The following is an 18,035-nucleotide window of genomic DNA, read 5'->3' as shown; positions in this document are numbered from 1 at the left end:
CTCAATCACAGCAACGCTGTCATCGAGAAGACGACAGCAGATCTGCTCTCTAAAAGCAACAATTATTGAATACCCATCAGGAGAGAAAAGAGCCTTCTTACCAAAGTCAAATCCAAGTGTGTGTTTGGGTAGATTTATGTAAGCACAGATGTTTTATGGGAACTTTTTGTGTTTTTTTCCTAATGCAAATTAATATTTCTACTCATTCAGTACATGCGATATATTTTCCTGCATAGATGTAGTAGGTATCACAATGGGATGCTAATTATGGACATAAATCAGAGATTTTTGAGCTTAACTGGCTACCGTAATAAATTTACAGTTCGACGTTAGCAGCTGTGAGCAAAGCAGAATGCTCACATTGAGTGAGACTAGCTTTAATCTCCCAAAGGGGGTTGTTTGTTGCCCTAGTCAAGTTCCTCTGACTTCTGATCTTCCTAGCGCTACGAGTATGGTCTTGGCAGGGAAAAACATTGATTACTGCGTTCCAGGCACAGTGGTAGGCACCCTCACATATGTCACCCTCACAACAGTTGTGTGAGCGTAGGTAGTGTATCCCCATTTTATACATGGAGGGGGGAAAAAATGCCTCAGGCCACAGCTAGGGACAGAAGTGATACTCAGACCCAGGTCAGTCTTCTGACTTTGCACTCTGTGTAAAAGAGATCAGCAAGGTCATTTCTGTGGGAAGCCTTCCCAGAACTTCTCCTCTGTTCCCTTTATGCACCTCTGCCCTCACACAGGCGCTGTGTTGCTGACGTCATCTGCCCATGTGTCTGCTTTTCCCTCCTTAGACTGTGGGCTCCCCAAATGCTGAGACCTTGGTCTCTTTCCCCGTGTACCTGATACAATGCCAGGCATTTACTGGATGGGCCTCAGTAAGTGTGGAGAAATGTGTGGTTTGACGGACGATTGACTGTCACATTTGCAGAATGAATGATCTGGAAACGTGTGATGTTTGGACTGTAAACGTCACTTCGGTTTTAAATTCCAGAAAAGCATTTATTGAAGCCTAATGTGGTTAGCTCAGGAGGATGTGGTGTGCTTTTCTCATAAGGATGAATGTGGACTCTTTGGTGCTAAAGCCGTAGTTTGAAAACTGTGGACCAGCACACATGGGTGGTTTTGTTATGCGTACAGATGGGAGCGCTAAGAAGATAGGTCTTCTAGAAGGCAGTGTAGTTGGGATCTAGGGTCTTCTCTACTTCCCAGCTCCTGTTAGGAGGGCAGGCATGAAAAGTCTAGAAGTGGAAGAGAGGAAAACTCATGGTGGAGCTTTTCTCTGCAGGTAAGTGTGGAGACCAGAGTATCTTCTGAAGAGCCGGAGAAATGGGTTAGAGATGGTAAAAGAAGGGAAAGTTTAGAGCAGACTCTCTTGGGGAACTTGGCCTGACAGAGGATTCTTGAGTAATTCTAAAGGCTCACCTGTGCTTGAAAAATTAAGTGGCCCAATTAAAACAATCAGCTTGGTTTTGTGACATTTTCCCCACAGTGCTTGAAGTCGGAACAAAAAAAAGTAGGTGCTGGTGTTCACTTGTATTGGATGGGTGGGCTAAGGACAAGAAATCGTAACTTTGTGGGTCCTTCGTGATCTACTTTGACTTTTACTCACTCCAATTATTTGTCACAGACTCCAGCAGTCCACTGGCAGGGGTCATTTTTGGTTCTGGATCATTTTCCTAACCCAAATGCCCTGCCTTCCAGTAAGAGTTGATTGACTGTTAACTCTAGTGGCAGTGGCCTTAGTAGAAACTGCAGTCATGAGTTACAACTGTCAAGGGAACTTCTGACTTACTGAATGTCTAACATGTGCCAGGCACACCTTAGAGATTAAATAGTCAACACACAGCCGTGATGCCTGCTCTCATGGAATTGACACTAACGGAGAAGACAAAGAAAAGAAAGCATACATTATAAACCATGGTGACTCTGCATGTAGGGTGAGCCCAGAGGGCCTAACGTTCTGGGAATAAAATCTCTATTTAAGTGGGGACCAAAATTTTATACTAAAAATTAGGGGAAACTTCCTTTAGGATTTTATCTAGAAAGAAATAAACGCAAATTTTGGAAATAAATTGAGTTTGGCAAAACCTAGCTTTTATACCAATGATACATTCTTTCTTAGAAAGAGTAACTAACGAGTCCACAATGGTTTTGTTTTTTTTTTTGTTTTGTTTTTTTAGGGGAGAGGTTGTGATTTTTCTGACAAAATGACACTCTATGTTTGACTTTCTCAGCATAGTCATAAAAAGCCATTTTTCCAAAAGTATTTGAAGACTTTATCAATTTCCCCAAGGCCTCTCTTAATCTTTTGATATTGAATTCATCTTCTTTTGATGTGACTGTGGTGCCTCCATCCTTGCTTTTCTTGACTTTTCTCTTTGTCCCTTGTTATCTGGTCTGAAGCTCCCACGTCTTCATTTGTGGGTTACTTTCCTCAAATCCAAGCACGTGGCCAGCATCTTAAACCAGGGCTTCATGAAATCCTGCATCCTTTGCAATGGTTGTGGTTTTGTTTACATTTTATCGTAGATGTTTGGCCACCAAGACCCTGACGGAGGAGCAGGGATAGATACTATGCCAAACCAGAAGGGGCGAGTGGGGACTTACTGGTTTAAGTGGCCACATCATTGGTTTTTCCTCTCGTAATGGCTCATGCTCTCCTGTTCACTCTCGTGACTGCAGGGCATGAGGATTTCCTGTACAGAGTCCTGAAGGCACCTCTGTCCCAGACAGAATCAAAAAGAGCTTCTCAAAGCTGAGATTGGCGAGAACGTTAGGTAGAGATTCCAGGCACCAGACTTGGGTGTGTCTGCATCCCTCAGTTACATTCGTTAGGTGGCGTATATCTTCTTATGGAAGAAGAAACCGAGTCTTCAAGAGATTGCTTTCCTGAGGCGGCACAGCTAGAAAGTTTCAGAACTGAGATTGACCCAGGGTTATTTCTCTCCAGCACATGCCGCCCTGTTCTGCATTTTTTTTTTTTTTCTTAATTGTGGGCCGGGGGTGGTTTTTTGAAAACTTTACATACTGAATGCCAGATAGCCTTAACCAAAGGATGCTTTGTCATCCGATGAATCTTGGCAACATCTGACAGGAAACAGGGAAAAGAGGGATATGTCTCTTCTCTTCAAGTACCCAACGTGGAGTTTTACAAACTCCTTCGGCAGTGGAAATCACTGAGAAAAATTGAAGAGCGTATTCAATTCAATTGTGTCACTCTTTTCAGCGTTAAGTTCATTCCAGACGTCAGTTAAAAGCAGCTGTAGAGTGCTCAGGGAGGTGCTACTTCATTGTATTTCTAATATAATGGTGTCTCAGTGTTTAAATGTTAAAATTTTATTATAAAGTACTCTTTATTATTTATATTGGAGCCCAAACATCCTCTTGATTGTCTTAAAAATTAGGTATATAACTAGATTATCAAAGACTTTCGGGTAACAAAGTGGACATGATCTGGGCAGGCTGAGATCCACTGGACCGTGCTGAGGGGGAAACCATCACTCTCCACCTGGTTCTAAATACTCATCCTCCGACTGTTACTTCTCTTTAATTGTCGCTTTGGTTTCCCAGTGATAACAGAATGAAGGGATGAAGGGGAGGCCCATCAGTTCGGCATGTGACAGGCCCTCTGGAGTCTGGCTTTTTTGACCCCTACCTTGCCTTGGGTCCTGCAGCCAGCACCCCCTTCTCTCTGCCTCCTCCAGCTGCGCACAGGTCTCCAATCGGGCCCTGAGGGACAAGCCTGCGAGTCATTGCTCTTGAGATTTTTTTCTGTCTCTAATGCTTTTTATCCCCGCCCCTGCCAGCCTTCCTCCCATACATGGAGAACGACTTCTTGAAAACTTAGCTGTCGCTCAACCTTCTCTGTGCCCTGGGGATTGACTTCCCCCACTGCAAGCAGCTGTTCTCTCTATTGCATGCCCCTCCCGATAGCCATGGTTTTAGATTTTTTATTTTCCTTGCTCATATTATTATTCTGTATGCTCTAATTGGTCTACGTATGCTATTTTTTAAAAAAGTTTATTTATTTTGAGAGAGAAAGAAAGAGAAAGAAGGAAGGAAAGAAGGGATGGAAGGATGGATATCCCAGGCAGGCTTCACACTGTCAGTGCAGAGCCTGATGCGGGGCTTGAACTCACCAACTCTGAGATCATGTCCTGAACTGAAACTAGACACTTAACCAGCAGAGCCACCCAGGTGCCCCTACTTACAGTATTTCTGATGATACAAAAGACCTTTTCGATTCTCTCCTCTCCATTTTATTACAATTTTGAAACAATAACATACAGAAAAGTTGTGAATACAACACAAATGCTCCATTTGAGAGATGTTGCCAAAATAATACCCAGTAGCCCCCAAATACCTTAGTGTATTTTTTAAAAAGGACACATGCTTTTACATAACTACATTATAATCATCACAATCAGAAAATTAGTATTGGTTTTGATACAGTGCTGCCATGTAATACTTGGACCACCTGTATACGTGGAGACGCAAGCTGTAGTTAGAATCACGTGTTGCATTTAGTTTCGTGCCTCTCTCGTTGTCTTACTCTGGAAGAGCTCCTCAACATTTCCTACGCTTCTGTGAACTTGACATTTGGCTGTTAGCTTGTAGAAGGTCCCTCAATTTGGATTTATCTGATTTTTCTTCCTTCCGTGCCTAGAACTCGATGGAAGTATTCTGTCCTGTTTCATTGCATTCTGCCAGTTGATACACCAGTTCAGTTCGCCCCGTTACTTGATTGAGGTCATGTCTCCCAGGCTTTTTCCTTCTTTTTCCCTTTGTAGTTCAAAAGTGTATTGTGAATATCCTCATCCTCTCTCATCCTCATCAAACTTTCAATTCATTTATTCCTATTAGCCCAGACTCACGATTTCCTAATTTATTTATTGTTCTATTATCTCTTTCTATCATAATTTGTTTTGGTGCTCAGATTGTCACAGATTTTGTCAGCCAGAACCCCCCTCCCCCAACTGGCTTTTGTGTCCTGTCGGCATGCCCTGATCATGTGTTGAGCACTGCCTTTTTTGTAGTACAACAAGATATTTCCCAGCCCCAGCCTTGGAGTCAGACATTTCTTCAAGGAGCTCTGGTTCCTTTTTGTGGCAGATGGTCCTTAGAAACCAAGACCTGGACACGAAGCATGCTCATCGTAATTGGGGTGTCTCTGCTTCCAAGCCCCCTCAGTGGCTAGAGCTAGAGAATATATGTACATATAAGGTGTATATGCACATTATGTACACACATACATTTGTCTTTCTGCTCATTTTATCTGTCTCCTTGATTTCATACAGTTTCATCGAATTCCAACGTGACACCATAGGTTCATTCTTGTTTTTTCCTGGTCCATATTTGTAACTCTCTTCTCTGATAGTAGTAATGGTTTCCATTATGCATTTACATACTTGATCGGACTCGCTCCGCTGCAGGTCCTTTCCTCCGTGGCCGCCCTCCTCACCCCACTTGGACTCTGACATCTTAGGGCTATTCTGTTTGGACTCTGACCTCTGAGGCTCTGCTGCCTCCTCCTACCGTAGACATTCTTCTCGACTGCTTGGACTCTGCCTCACCACCCTTCATGGAAGCCCTCCTACCCAGTCAGGCTCTGACACCCCACACTGAACTGCCTTCCAGATGCTTTTTTCGCTCCTCTTAGGTTCCAATACCAGTCTAGCCAACCTCTTTCTCTTGACCTAGATGCTTTCCTACCAGTACCAGGCCTTTGCCCCTCCTTAAATCTTTACCCCCTCTTGAGTGCTGACATTCCAAGCCAGGCCACCTTCTGTGTGGATGCTTTTCTTATCTTGCTGGAGCCCTGGCTTTCCCTTGCCAGGGAACCCTCCTCACCCCACTCAGACCCCAGCACTCTGTGCCGGGTTGCCCCTGAAGGAGGCTCTCCTCCTCCCCCTCCTCCTCACGCTTGAACTCTGACCTCCCGCTCACAGCTTTTGCTCTCTCAGGTGGCCACCTTCCTCAGCTTGGTCAGTGGCTGCCTCTGTTGCTCCCTATCACGCACACCCCTGCCTTGTTTGGGCTCGTCTGATGTCTCTGAACTGAACTATTAGCAAGAGATGTGGGGAGAGCTCTTTCAAATTTGTGATGGCTTTCTATCTAAATGCTTAACGACACTGGCGTGGAATCCCATCATACATACACTTACACAAGGTCACTTAGACACATGTACACACACAAAACAGTGGGAACGATTATCCTAACAGTCCATTCAGTGGAGCGAGATTAGAAAAGTAAGTCATCTGTCCTCAGTTGGACTTGGTTCCTGAGTTCAGCCGGAGGGTAAGCAGCTCTCCAAGCTGACAGATTGGAACAGAGTTTTCATTCACCGTGTCCCCCAAACTCAGGCCGGCTACTTGGTGTCTACAAAACCATGTCTGCTCTATGTTGGGGGTAATTTAAGGACCTTTTACAGGTGATTTTGCGTGTCATCCTTGCGCAGGGGCCATGCTAATCTTCTCTGTATCGTTCCAATTTTAGTATATGTGCTGCCGAAGCGAGCACTTACAGGTGATTTTTACTGTGGGCCATTTGACTCTAAGCACGGTCTCTGGAACCTACCCCTGCACATCCTGCCAGGGCCTGTGATGGCCCCATGTCAGTGAGGCCGTGTATGTAGGAATACTCGGCTACTACCTGAGTTCTCAAGTTTAAGGCTCTGTATTGCTTCACACAAAACAAGAGCCTGTTGTCCATTTGACTGTTAGGCCAGGGAGTGACGGCAGAGCCCCAGGGACAAAGTTACCTGAGCCACAGTTTGGTGAGAGAAGCATGGATCATGGCCAGTGCCTTGGAAGCGAGCTTGTCCTGTTTTGGCTTTGTCCCATCGAGGCTCTGCTGGTTGGTTATGATAGCTTTATAAATTGATCCAAAGTGGGAGCTGAATAAAGCCCTGGGAAAAGAATTCCAGCTCCCCCTACCCAAACTATTTTGTTGGGTATGTCTCTCTTCCCTGCTAGGACCATGGCCTTCCTGAATGCAGGGACCGTTTGTCCTCTGGCGATTGTGCCCTGGCCTTGGACTGAGCCCACCGCACAGTGATGCTCTGCATCGCAGACTCGAGCAGTTGCATAAAGGTAGCGAGCAGAGCAGGCCCAGGGATGTTTGGAACTGCTTTAGATGTCTAGGGACAAACAGTGTAATGGAGTGTTTGTTTCCTGTCTCTGGACCGGGAAGTAGTGTTTACTCCATGATGACAGACACGCACAGAATGGAGTGGAGGGTCTCCATATCCTCACCTGCAACCTCGCAGGCCATGCAAAGCCGTTGTGCCAGCACTAATGAAGCGATACAGGAAACGCCACTGGATAAAGTTCAGCTGTGAACCCTGGCCTCCCAACAGGGGAAAAGAGGGATCCTTTGAAGAAGAAGACAGCTGGGTTTTGGTTTCAAGACCTTAACACTGCCATCACTGGATATTCATCTGTCAGTGAACAGGGGACAACATGTGGGGAACAGTTGTGTCCGGTCAGGCCAGAGGGAGAAAGAAATGGCTGATCTCCAGGGTAACTGCAAAATCTCCCAGGACTGAGGGTTCTGCTTAGTGTAGCCAAGAAGAATTGATTCGGTGAGGTGGAGGCCCAGCGTGAGAAGCTGGGTGCTGTCTGGCCACGTCCCCTAGCAGCGGAGCACGTAGAGGCTTGAAGGTCAGGGCCCGTGCTAGTTGATCAGCTGAACCTAGCAGCAAAAGCCTCTTGCACGAATACTGCAGTCCTGACTTCCCAGAGAATCCGGCCTGCCCCATCACTTCATCAAGCATTCCTAAAATGACTTCAGCTTTTCTCTCATTTACTTGAGGCCGTGGTTTCCTTGCGAGAAAATATTTTCTCTTCTTCCTTTCCTACCCACCCCCCCTCCTCCCCTCCTTCCTTCCTGACTTGGAGTTGCTGGATTTAACTAGTGGCATTTTTTCTTTCAAGGGATAAAAAAAAAAAAAAAAAAAAAATTGTAAGCCTTGGTTGAATTTGTTTACTAAGAGTCCTCTAATCTGGGCAAGAGTTTTCGTCTGAGGGGATTTATTGTTCCCACTATAATGGCTTTTAACTCAGCCGAGGTTTATTTAACAGAATAGGAAGGGAGAAACTTATCTCCTCCCTAATCCCTCTTGAATGTTTACATTGCTCTGCCAAAGTAAATGCTGCGTAAAGTGGCAGCAGTCATTTGCTGTGTAATAGTCAATATGCAGCTGCCAGGGCTGATTGAAACATATTAACAGAAGTGATAATACTGTCATAGAAGTGAAAAGTTAAGTTGCTTATCAGTATATTTTGATAAGCTACTTAAATTTTACAGTAGCATGTGCTGGCTTCAGACAGACGTTAATGATGGAGAACTGTGCACTTTATCTGTCCCCTGGATTGCCTCTCACTTCATCTATTACCCTCGGCCGTACAGCTGGTAATCTGTACGGGGTGCTGAGTTCCCTCCGCCGGCAGGATCAGCGCTCTCTGCGCGTCCAGCTCTATCAGGAACAGACCCTGTGAGCTCAGCAGGGCGGACGTGAGCAGGACAGCAAGAGCTTGCCTGGTACGCCACTCTCCTCGTTTGATTCTCTGTCACTTTGGAAAAGTCTCTTATGGAAAACAAAGCCATTTCAGTGAAGTGACAATACTTCTTGGGAGGCGGGGCGGGGGGCGGGGAGATCGTTCAACAACAATTCTGTAACATTAACGTGCTTTTTGCTCGTAGTCTTTGTATAGTTCTGTTTGTTCAGTCAACACCAAGTGCTGGGCCCCATGCTTGGCCCTGGAAAGACAAAGTGAAGAAAGATGTGATCCTTCCTGTCTGTTTGTGCACAGTGTGTTAGCAAGACAGACAGGCCATTGAGTGCCACATGGCGTGTGGAATGTTATAACGGGAATATGCATGTGACCGGGGCAGCACAGAGAAGAGGGAATTAGGGCATCAGGGGTGGGAACGGGACGTGCAAGGGGGAACATCAGGAGGGTGAGTGGAAACCCGCTAGAGTAGACCGTGAAGGTCAGAGGGAGGGAAGGGCCAAGTGTCTGCAAGGTCGGGCAGGTTTCAGGATGCCTGGCCATTCTCAGAGGGAGGCTGCAGTGAGAGAAGAGTGCATGTGGGGAGGTGGAGAGGGCAGCCAGAGAGCAGTCGAGGACCTGATGGTGAAGAGTCTCCAACATCAACCTAAAAAGTCCGGTAGTGATGGGGCACCACTGCAGGAGCTGGGTCAGCGTGCCGCTTAGATGTGCATTTTGGAAGGAGCATTCTTGAAGCCACACAGAGGGTAGAGTCAGGTCAGGACCAGACTGTCCTCAGAGTGCAGGAGCAGCATGGTGAGGACCCAGCGGAGGCCAGTGGGGACAGAATTAGAACTGGTCCTGCAGTAAGTATGGAGGGCGTGCGGTACAGGTGGGACGTCTGATTTAATGTTATGACTGGTTTCGGGCTCGTGGGGCCTTTGGGACACCAAAGTGCTGTGTGCTTGCTTGTGTGTCCGTGTGTGTCCAGTCACGGGCACTTGATTAGAGGCTTTCCTGGAAAGGGCGAGTGTGGTGGGAGAGGCCTGGGGGCCTATTCAGAGATGGTTCCTGATAGCAGAGTCTGCTTTGAATTTCTTCTCTGTGAACCTGTTCTAGCTCTGAGGCATGGGAATAATTTATAATGGACATTCAATCCTCTACCTTACATAGACAATTTTTTTAAATCCCAGAAATAATTAGCATTCTACTAGTCTGTGTTTCCAGGAGCCTATGACGGGAAGCCTCTTGCAGGATGTAGAAGAAAATCTGAAACCTTCCAGTCTTGCATTAGCTCCTGGTTAAAGTTTTTGACCTGCATACTAATAGTTCGTGTTTCTGCCCTTCTTTCCACAGCTATCTCCCCTGGTTCGAAGTATTTTATAAGCTGCTTAACATCTTGGCGGATTACACGACAAAAGGCCAGGTATTTACCTTATATTTTATTCTTTTTAGCAAGTAACTTTAACATTTTGATTATTAAAGTAATACATGCCTTATGTGTCACCAAAATGTTTACCAAAAAGTAATGCATGCCCATTATAGAACGTTTGGGAAATTCGGGAACTAGGAAGGAAGAGAAAATCACTCCTAATATGTCCCCCTAACCGCCCTCCCTAAAATAAGAATCGCTAGTATTTGGAGATGTTTCTTCCTTTGCTTTTTGAGTTAAAAAATAAATAGACCTTTAGCATTCAGAGTTAATATTCACAATATCTGATATTCCCAAGCAGCCCTGAAAGTTCATGACATGTATTAAATTATAATTTTGCTGAATTTGAATTGCTCATGTCATGCTTGCAGGGCTCGGATCTGTGAATAAAACACTTAACTGGCAAGTGACCTAGCCACCTGTCCCAAGTTCCCATTTCCATAAGGCTTTGTTGTGCTCTTTCAGTAACTTCTCTAAGGGTCTTGGAATTACTTAAAAAGTTATCTGTACCTTATTGTACTTCTGGAAGAAATGATAGGCTGAAGGTCTTCTGTGGATGTGAAGGGTCGACGGGAGCTGTGTTTAGACTTTCATAGCTCACGGTTTTCAGGTGCAATAGCGACAGAAGCATTTCCCCATGCTAGTGAAAACATTGTGAATATTTTTCATGGCTGCATGGCATTTTATTATGGACCTTGGAAGCATTTCCCTACTGTTGGGAGTTTTTATTACTTGGGATTCCCTGCCCCCCCCCCCCCCCCCCCCCCCCCCGCCTTGTAAGCCATTAGCCATTAGCATCTTTGAATGTAAGGCATTTCCTTCATTTTGGATTATTTACTTAAGAGGAGAATCTCAGATGGGCCCTTTTAAGGGCAGTGCACATAAACATTTAAAAACTATTTGCCAAGGGGCGCCTGGGTGGCGCAGTCGGTTAAGCGTCCGACTTCAACCAGGTCACGATCTCGCGGTCCGTGAGTTCGAGCCCCGCGTCGGGCTCTGGGCTGATGGCTCAGAGCCTGGAGCCTGTTTCCGATTCTGTGTCTCCCTCTCTCTGCCCCTCCCCCGTTCATGCTCTGTCTCTCTCTGTCCCAAAAATAAATAAACGTTGAAAAAAAAAAATTTAAAAACTATTTGCCAAACTGTTTTCCAAAAGAATTGTACCAGTTTCTTAAAAGATACCCTTTGCTGCCAACATACAGGAATGCCTGGTCACCAAGCTCTCACCAGTATCGTTGGTTGAATTCACTGTTTATCTGATAAGTGAATAGTCCACTGTTTTCATTGCATTTCTTTGATTATTAGTGAGTTGGATGTTTGTCCATATATCTAACCTCTTATATATTCCTTTTTGTAAGTGGCGTTAGATTTTTTAATTGGTGATACGTTATTATTCAATGCTACAGAAATTTTTTCCCCTCATACTTTCTACAGAACATTAGTTCTGAGAAATGCTCCATGCAAAAAGGTGCCGTAGTTCAGTAATACTGCGGTTGGGGAGAGGGAACGTTGTGTTTCATTTTTGTCTCCTGAAGATTCATGTCCTGGTGGTTCTTATGTCCTGGTGGTTCTAAGAAGGTCCTGCAGTGGAGAAATGTATGTTACTGAGTGCTTCCCATCCTGTTTGGCCCCAAACCCTTTTTATTCCATGACAAATAATAATATTCTGAGATACTAGTGTTGCCTGGAACATACTTTAGGAAATGCTGTTTTGGAGAAAAAGTGGAAATTGTGTGTGTAATCAAATCTTTCCTTCAAGTTAGATTTACTCGCCAGCAATATATTCCAGAGGCCACAGTAAACAGAAGGAATAACCAATAGAAATGACTCTGAAAGGGTGCTTAGGTATCAGGGAATTCTGTCACACAGGAAGTGATTTATTCTTTAATGAATGAATTCAGAGGCCATCTTGGGTCTCTTCATCGATTTCTGTTCACAATTCACTTCACTCAAACATTCAGGTTTTCACTCAAATTTGAAAGATGTCTTTAGTAAATAGAATGGCAGCACATGTAAGCTCTTAACAGTCTTAGAATTGGAGACTGACTCATGTAATTTTTTTTCTTCCATATTCATGCTCCAGTCAGTTAAAACATAATGGACTTTTAAAAACATGTCTTGTGATACAGGAAAGATTGGGTGTGCACAACCCATGCGTAGGAGAAGGTAGGATTATTGCCCTGTAAAATTGGTGTACCAGTCCTCTGGGCCATTGCCCCAGGAAGGACCCTGCCTCTTGGAGTGAAGAGTTGAGATCAGTGATATGTTTTAGTGGAGTCTCTTTCCACTGTACCTAATACTCTTTCTGTTAAATTCTTTCTGGTTAAAGGAATTATGACGCAGATGAAAGGGAATCTGTGTACAACTGGCTTACTTGTCGGCAAGCCATGGGTTATCAGATTAGAACGGGGAGGAAGAGCTTTTATTAAAAGAACAGAATCCCCTCCCCAAATCCAAAAGTCACTAGGAAGTTAGGCTTCAGCTGGGGGGCTTAGGTGTGGCTGGTGACCATGATGGCTCAGAGTGGAGTGTTGGAACCTAAGCTACATGATGAGGGTGTCTGTCTGGGTCGCTGACCCTTTTTGGTTATTTTTGGTTATTTTTGGTTGTCAGACTGTGGATGGGGCATGGAGGGCATCCCTGTGGAAGAGTTGGCAGGGGTCGAAGAGGGCATCTGAGCCAGAGAGCAGCCTGGTTGAGAGTGTTGGAGCCTGAGGGATGAAACGGTTCATTACGTGGGATAGTGGTGGCAGTGGCTTGGCAGCAGATATCCGAATGCTGGGAGGATCTAGAGGGATCCACAAAGGAAAGGAGACGGCAGTGGCCCAGCACTGGAGGGTTGGAACCCAGGGTGGGGAGGGCTTTTTTGTTGGGAAAGAGTGAACAGTGGTGGCCTAGCACTGGATAGCCATATTCAAGCAGGGCAAGAAGGGCCCCTGGGTGGATAGCGTCAGCCGTAAAAGGTTACATACAAATTAGTAAGTATATTAAGAAAATAGGATCGGTTGTTCACTTCTGTGGAATTTAGTTACAAATATGAAAAGGAAGGAAACTAGAAGGATTCCTATGTTGGATTGGAATTAGACCCATTAGTATGAACCCTATGGCTTTTGATATATGTGGTAGATATAGAAATCAATAAAGATGTGTATATTGTGCATCTCTCTGTGTGTGGTATATTCTCTGGCTCTAACCACTAAGAGAGTCTGGGATCAGCAATACCCAAGTAGCAGTGAGCACATCTAGTGTGTAAATTGTGGTTTCTAAATAACATTTTCCACTAAAAGGAGCCAGAACTCTGAAGAAATGTCTAATTCCAGGGCTGGAGCAGGGAAAGTATAAAATGAGCCTGGAATATATTTTTGTGCCAAAAAGTGCTCAAAGGAAATGCTCAAAACATGATGGGGACATGTCAGAAAGACCAAAAAAGTGAGCTTGAAAGACATAATAGGTTCCCACTGGTCCGATCTGGGACAATTTCAAGCATCAAAACAACTAGCAATAGCAAAGGATTGCAGTCAGTGAGTAAAATAGGAAACTGTGTGTCCTTACGTGTGTGTGTGTGTGTGTGTGTGTGTGTGTGTGTGTGTGTGTGTACAGACAAATTAAAAGTTTGATGAGGAATGGGATATTTACCTAAAGTATCACTCCACAAAATGCTTGCTAAACACAGAGGGAAAATGAGTACCTTCATAATAGAGACTTCAGATGAATTAATGAAATGATCAAAGTGGAACATCATCAATCATGGAACAAATTGAAGTCTGAATCAATAGAAAACATCAAACAATTGAGAGTTATTCCACAGAATGACTGGACTCACTGTCAAGTGCCTATGAATCTAAGAAAGACTCAAACTGTTCCAGACTGATGAAGACCAGAGAATCCTAACAACTAAACGCAACATGTGATTCTGAATTGGATTATTTTGCTAACCAAGGACATTATGGGCACATTTATAAAACTTGATGAGATCTGAGGATTAGATGGGAATGTTCTATCAATATTAATTTCCTGATTTTGATGATTAATTGTGGTTATACAGGAGAATGTCCTTTGTATATATGGATGATGGGGCATAATGTCAGCAACTCACTTGTACATAGTTCAGGAAATAAAAAATTGCTGTCTTACAATTACTCTGTAAATTCGAGATTTTTTGCAGACCAGAAGTAAACGTGTGCATGTGCACACATTCATTTATCTGTGAGAGACTGGAACGATTTATCAGAGTTCGGAATGAAACAGGTTTTTTTTTAAATCATTTATTCATTTTTGAGAGACAGAGTGTGAGTCGGGGAGGGGCAGAGAGAGAGGGAGACACAGAATCCGAAGCAGGCTCCAGGTGAGCTGTCAGCACAGAGCCTGACATGGGGCTTGAACTCAACGGACCTCGAGATCATGACCTGAGCCGAAGTCAGACGCTTAACCAACTGAGCCACCCAGGTGCCCCTGAAACAGGTTTTTGATCTGGACTCATCCTCTTTCCCTCTCCTTTAAGTTTATTCCAAAGACTGCCATAGAGCAGCGGAGAGGCCTCTGGGCTTGAACACAGAAAACTTGCATGCGGCTCCTGGCTGTGCAACTTACTAACTGGCTGACTTGAGCCAAGTTGTTGCACCCTCCGGAGCCTCAGTTTTCAATCTGTGAAGTGGGGTAGTTGTGAGGATCAAACAGGTAACAAATGGATAGAACTGCAAGCTTAATACTATTCTGTCAGCACAGAGAATTCCACAGAGTGGGAGAAATGGCTTTTGCATAATTCTATAAGCAGTGTTCTTTTGAGCATTTTAAAAGTGAATCTGTTCTCAATAGAATAATTTGTACTGCTTTGTATTTCATTCTGTGGCTCAATTTCACTAATTAAAATGCACAGCCACCATACTATATTGCATGCTGTTGTATGTAGTTCATTTTAACTTTCCATAATTGGATGCTGCTGTGTACATCCAGCGAGCACTCAATAAAATTAATTGAGGGTAATGATGATGAAGACAAGATCTATAGTGTCGTCGTTGTTTCTCCCAACCACCCCCGCCCTGTAAGCTGGGATTGTTTGCATTTAAAAGTTGTTGCTATGGAGTTGAGAGGGTAGGTTTGCTGAGAGCTTATGGTATATGATCCATAAAAGGCGGTCATGGTAGGTGTCTTACTCAGTAGAAAATGTCAAACTTGGTGTAGGAGGATCTGTTTGGCTCTTATATTGAGCCATAAAGCAGTGTCTTTTGTCCAACCTACTTGAATATCAAGCCTGTTTCTATGCTGCGGCCACTACCTCCCCAGCCCCCTCTGTCAGGAGGGCCTCCAGCTCACTGTGTGCCCAGACCTCCCTGCTGGCCTCTGACTGAGGGCTCAGCCTTGCTTTTGTTACTTAGGCCTTTTATTTCTTTCAGGAAAATCAGTGGAATGAGCTTCTTGAAACTCTGCACAAACTTCCCATTCCTGACCCAGGAGTGTCTGTTCATCTCAGTGTGGTAAGTTGGGGCAGAAAATTAACGATCGCCGAGAAACCATTTCATCATTAACAGTAAGATGGAGTTAGCCGAACAGGATCGTCTTTTGTTGTCTGCACCTTCCCCAGCCCTGCCTCTGAAGCCTCTGGACTCAAGACAGGCCAGAGAGTTAAAGTTCTTCCCTTTCTTTGGGATTCCATGAGGAATGGATCCCAAGTGTCCCCAGGCTCCCCTCTTCCTGGTTGGCATCCCATCACTAGCATCTCCTGGATGGCAGGTGCCGGGCTTGGGATGTGATGGCTGGCCCCTTCCCGCCTCCTCAGCCCCCTGCCTCATGCTTTCCTTCCCTTCTCATCATTGCTGTGCATGCCCCTTTGCTGAAGCCCATGCTGTCGCCCCTGAGCCCTCAACACTGCCTCTCTCCTCCTAACTAAGGTAACCCACATTTATCCTTCAGAACTCACCTTGGATTTTATTTATAGAGAAATCCTCCCCTTGCCTCCCTTCTGTCCACAAGGCTTAGACGAGGTTTTCTTCTTTGCCCCGAGCATCTTGTACGCTTTGCAGTGTTTAGTCACACCGCATCTGTTCTCTGGTCTCGGCCACTAGCCCCTCAAGGACAGGAATGGAGAGAGCCTAGCATGGTTCCTGGCCCACAGGAATGATTGTTTCTTTGAACTCTTTTAAGTACACGCTACGTGATGTGTGGTGCGCTCAGCTGAAAACCCTCCACACTGGGAAGTTTCAGTCTAGCTGTAGTTTTGCCGGTGACCTCGGTGATCTTAAAACCTTTAGCCTGTGGGTCCCAAGCTCCTCATTGATCGGATAAGATGTCAGAAGAGGTGTAGGGATCTTTTTCATATTTCAGTTACTGGAGTTCTCTGATTCTCCAGGCCAAACCTTTGCCACCACCTTCATCAAAATTCTCAGATGGACACCCATTGGCCAGCTATTGACTGATTACCCAGGGGCTATTTTCCCTATGTTGTGGGATCTGAATGTTTAAAAAATTGTGTTGGATGTGTGATGTGACATCTGTCACCCCGCTGATCACAGGATCCAGCTGATTTTGCCCATCCCCTTCCTCCCTCATCTCTCCATGTGTGTCCCTCCCAAAGCTGTGCCTTCGGTCAAAGAGCACGACCTTCCCCTGATAGAGGGAGGATCGTTCTTTAGTCCAGGGCATAGGAGTAGCTGTGCTCTCCTGCTAGAATCTCCAAACAAGCTCTCAAGTGTTGTAGGAGAACATAGGGTAGTTAAGCTTCCAAGGCTCTAGGTACATCCAAATGATGTGTTGCATGTGACAGTCTGCCTTTCTTTAGACAGACAGACAGATAGATAGATAGATAGATAGATAGATAGATAGATAGATAGATAGATAGACAGACCGACAGACAGACAGACAGACAGACTGACCGACCGGCCTGGTAGATAAGAAGATTTATTTTTGAAATAATGGAAAGTTTTGTTGTTCAGCTTCACTAGGACCAGGTGCAGCATTGGTATTCAGTGGTTAGTGTATTTGCCCTCATAAAGAAAACATATCTCACAGGGTTTTTTTAATGATCAAATTGAAAGCAGTATTACTACCAATAACTAATAATAGATCTTCTATTTCGTTAAGTTCTTAATTTCTGCCAAGTATGCATCTCTAATGCTCAAAACAACTCTACAGAACAGATAGTAGCATTCTCGTCTCATAGATGAGGCTTAGAGAGAAAAAGGTACTTGCTCACCCAAGGCTGTGTGGTTAATAAGTGAGAAGACTGGGGTTTTCAAACCCAGGGCTAACTTCCAAGCCCATGTTCTTTCCACTAGGCCATGAGTGTTGAAAGAAAGGGAGCAAAGAAGAAACTGGTGTTAGAGGTTTTTGTTCATTCTAATAGAAGAGAGGAAGGAAAGGAACCTTGTTAGAGAAATTCTTGAAGGGAAGACTGCACGGAAAAGATGATGAAGAAATGAGCTTTAAACCTGTTCGGGTCATTGCCAGATAGCTAAGCAACCTTGCCTTTGTCCCTGTCCCTTTTCCTCAAGCAGCTTGAGCTCTCTGCTTCAGTCTGTAATGACATCCGACAGGTAGCTGTGGAGTAGCCTGGCTGGGTCACCAGCTGCTGGGGAGGAAGGGCCACTCCTTCCCCTGAGTGGCTGCCAGACCTCAAGGACAAGTCATCCCAGGGGCAGGAGAAACTGTTGGGGGGAGGAGGTGCAGCTGTTTCGTGCCAGTGGTTCCTAGGAATGTTTCTGACCTCCTCTGGTTGCTGCATTTCATGGGTGATGGAGCAAGACAGAATCTCAAAGGACAGCCTGGGGACTACTTGGTTTTGGAATTGCGTTGCCTCACTGTTTACAATCCATTGCATCTGTAAAGGCAGATATTTGTTTCTTTCCTATTCGGGAGGAATTCTCTCCATGTTGCATTTCGGATTTTGAAGGGCTAGTCACATTCAGCTTATAAAACCTGACATGTGGGAAAATGGCAATCCTAGACTTTGTGTCTTTGGCCAGAAGAGACTACTTCTGTGTGTCTGGTAGAGGCAATTGAGAAAAAATACAAATGCAAATTAGCAGTCGAGAAGTAATAATTTTCTATTAAAATATAATGTATGGAATGCTAGGCACTTCACGTGTATAACGTTTATTCTTCAGAACAGTTTTGAA

The 18,035-nt window shown here is 44.8% G+C and overlaps 1 protein-coding gene and 1 non-coding gene across 11 annotated transcripts in view; one reads left to right on the top strand and one right to left on the bottom strand.

The window, feature by feature from the left end:
• DENND1A (DENN domain containing 1A) overlaps positions 1-18,035 on the top strand; it is a 513,010-nt gene that overhangs the window by 234,938 nt on the left and 260,037 nt on the right. For all 10 annotated transcript variants that reach the window (XM_043566883.1, XM_043566886.1, XM_043566881.1 and 7 more), the window contains 2 exons: positions 9,852-9,921; positions 15,318-15,398. In XM_043566883.1, the coding sequence (XP_043422818.1) occupies positions 9,852-9,921; positions 15,318-15,398 (151 nt within the window). The remainder of the gene's footprint in view (positions 1-9,851; positions 9,922-15,317; positions 15,399-18,035) is intronic.
• LOC122475553 lies at positions 6,414-6,522 on the bottom strand. Its single transcript, XR_006295235.1, has one exon. It is a non-coding gene; the product is annotated as a U6 spliceosomal RNA (small nuclear RNA).

This window comes from Prionailurus bengalensis, chromosome D4 (genome assembly GCF_016509475.1).
Source record: "Prionailurus bengalensis isolate Pbe53 chromosome D4, Fcat_Pben_1.1_paternal_pri, whole genome shotgun sequence".
NCBI classification, from domain to species: Eukaryota; Metazoa; Chordata; class Mammalia; order Carnivora; family Felidae; genus Prionailurus; species Prionailurus bengalensis.
The sequence above is the reverse complement of the archived record's forward strand: the minus strand, read 5'-3'. Positions and strand labels throughout refer to the sequence as shown.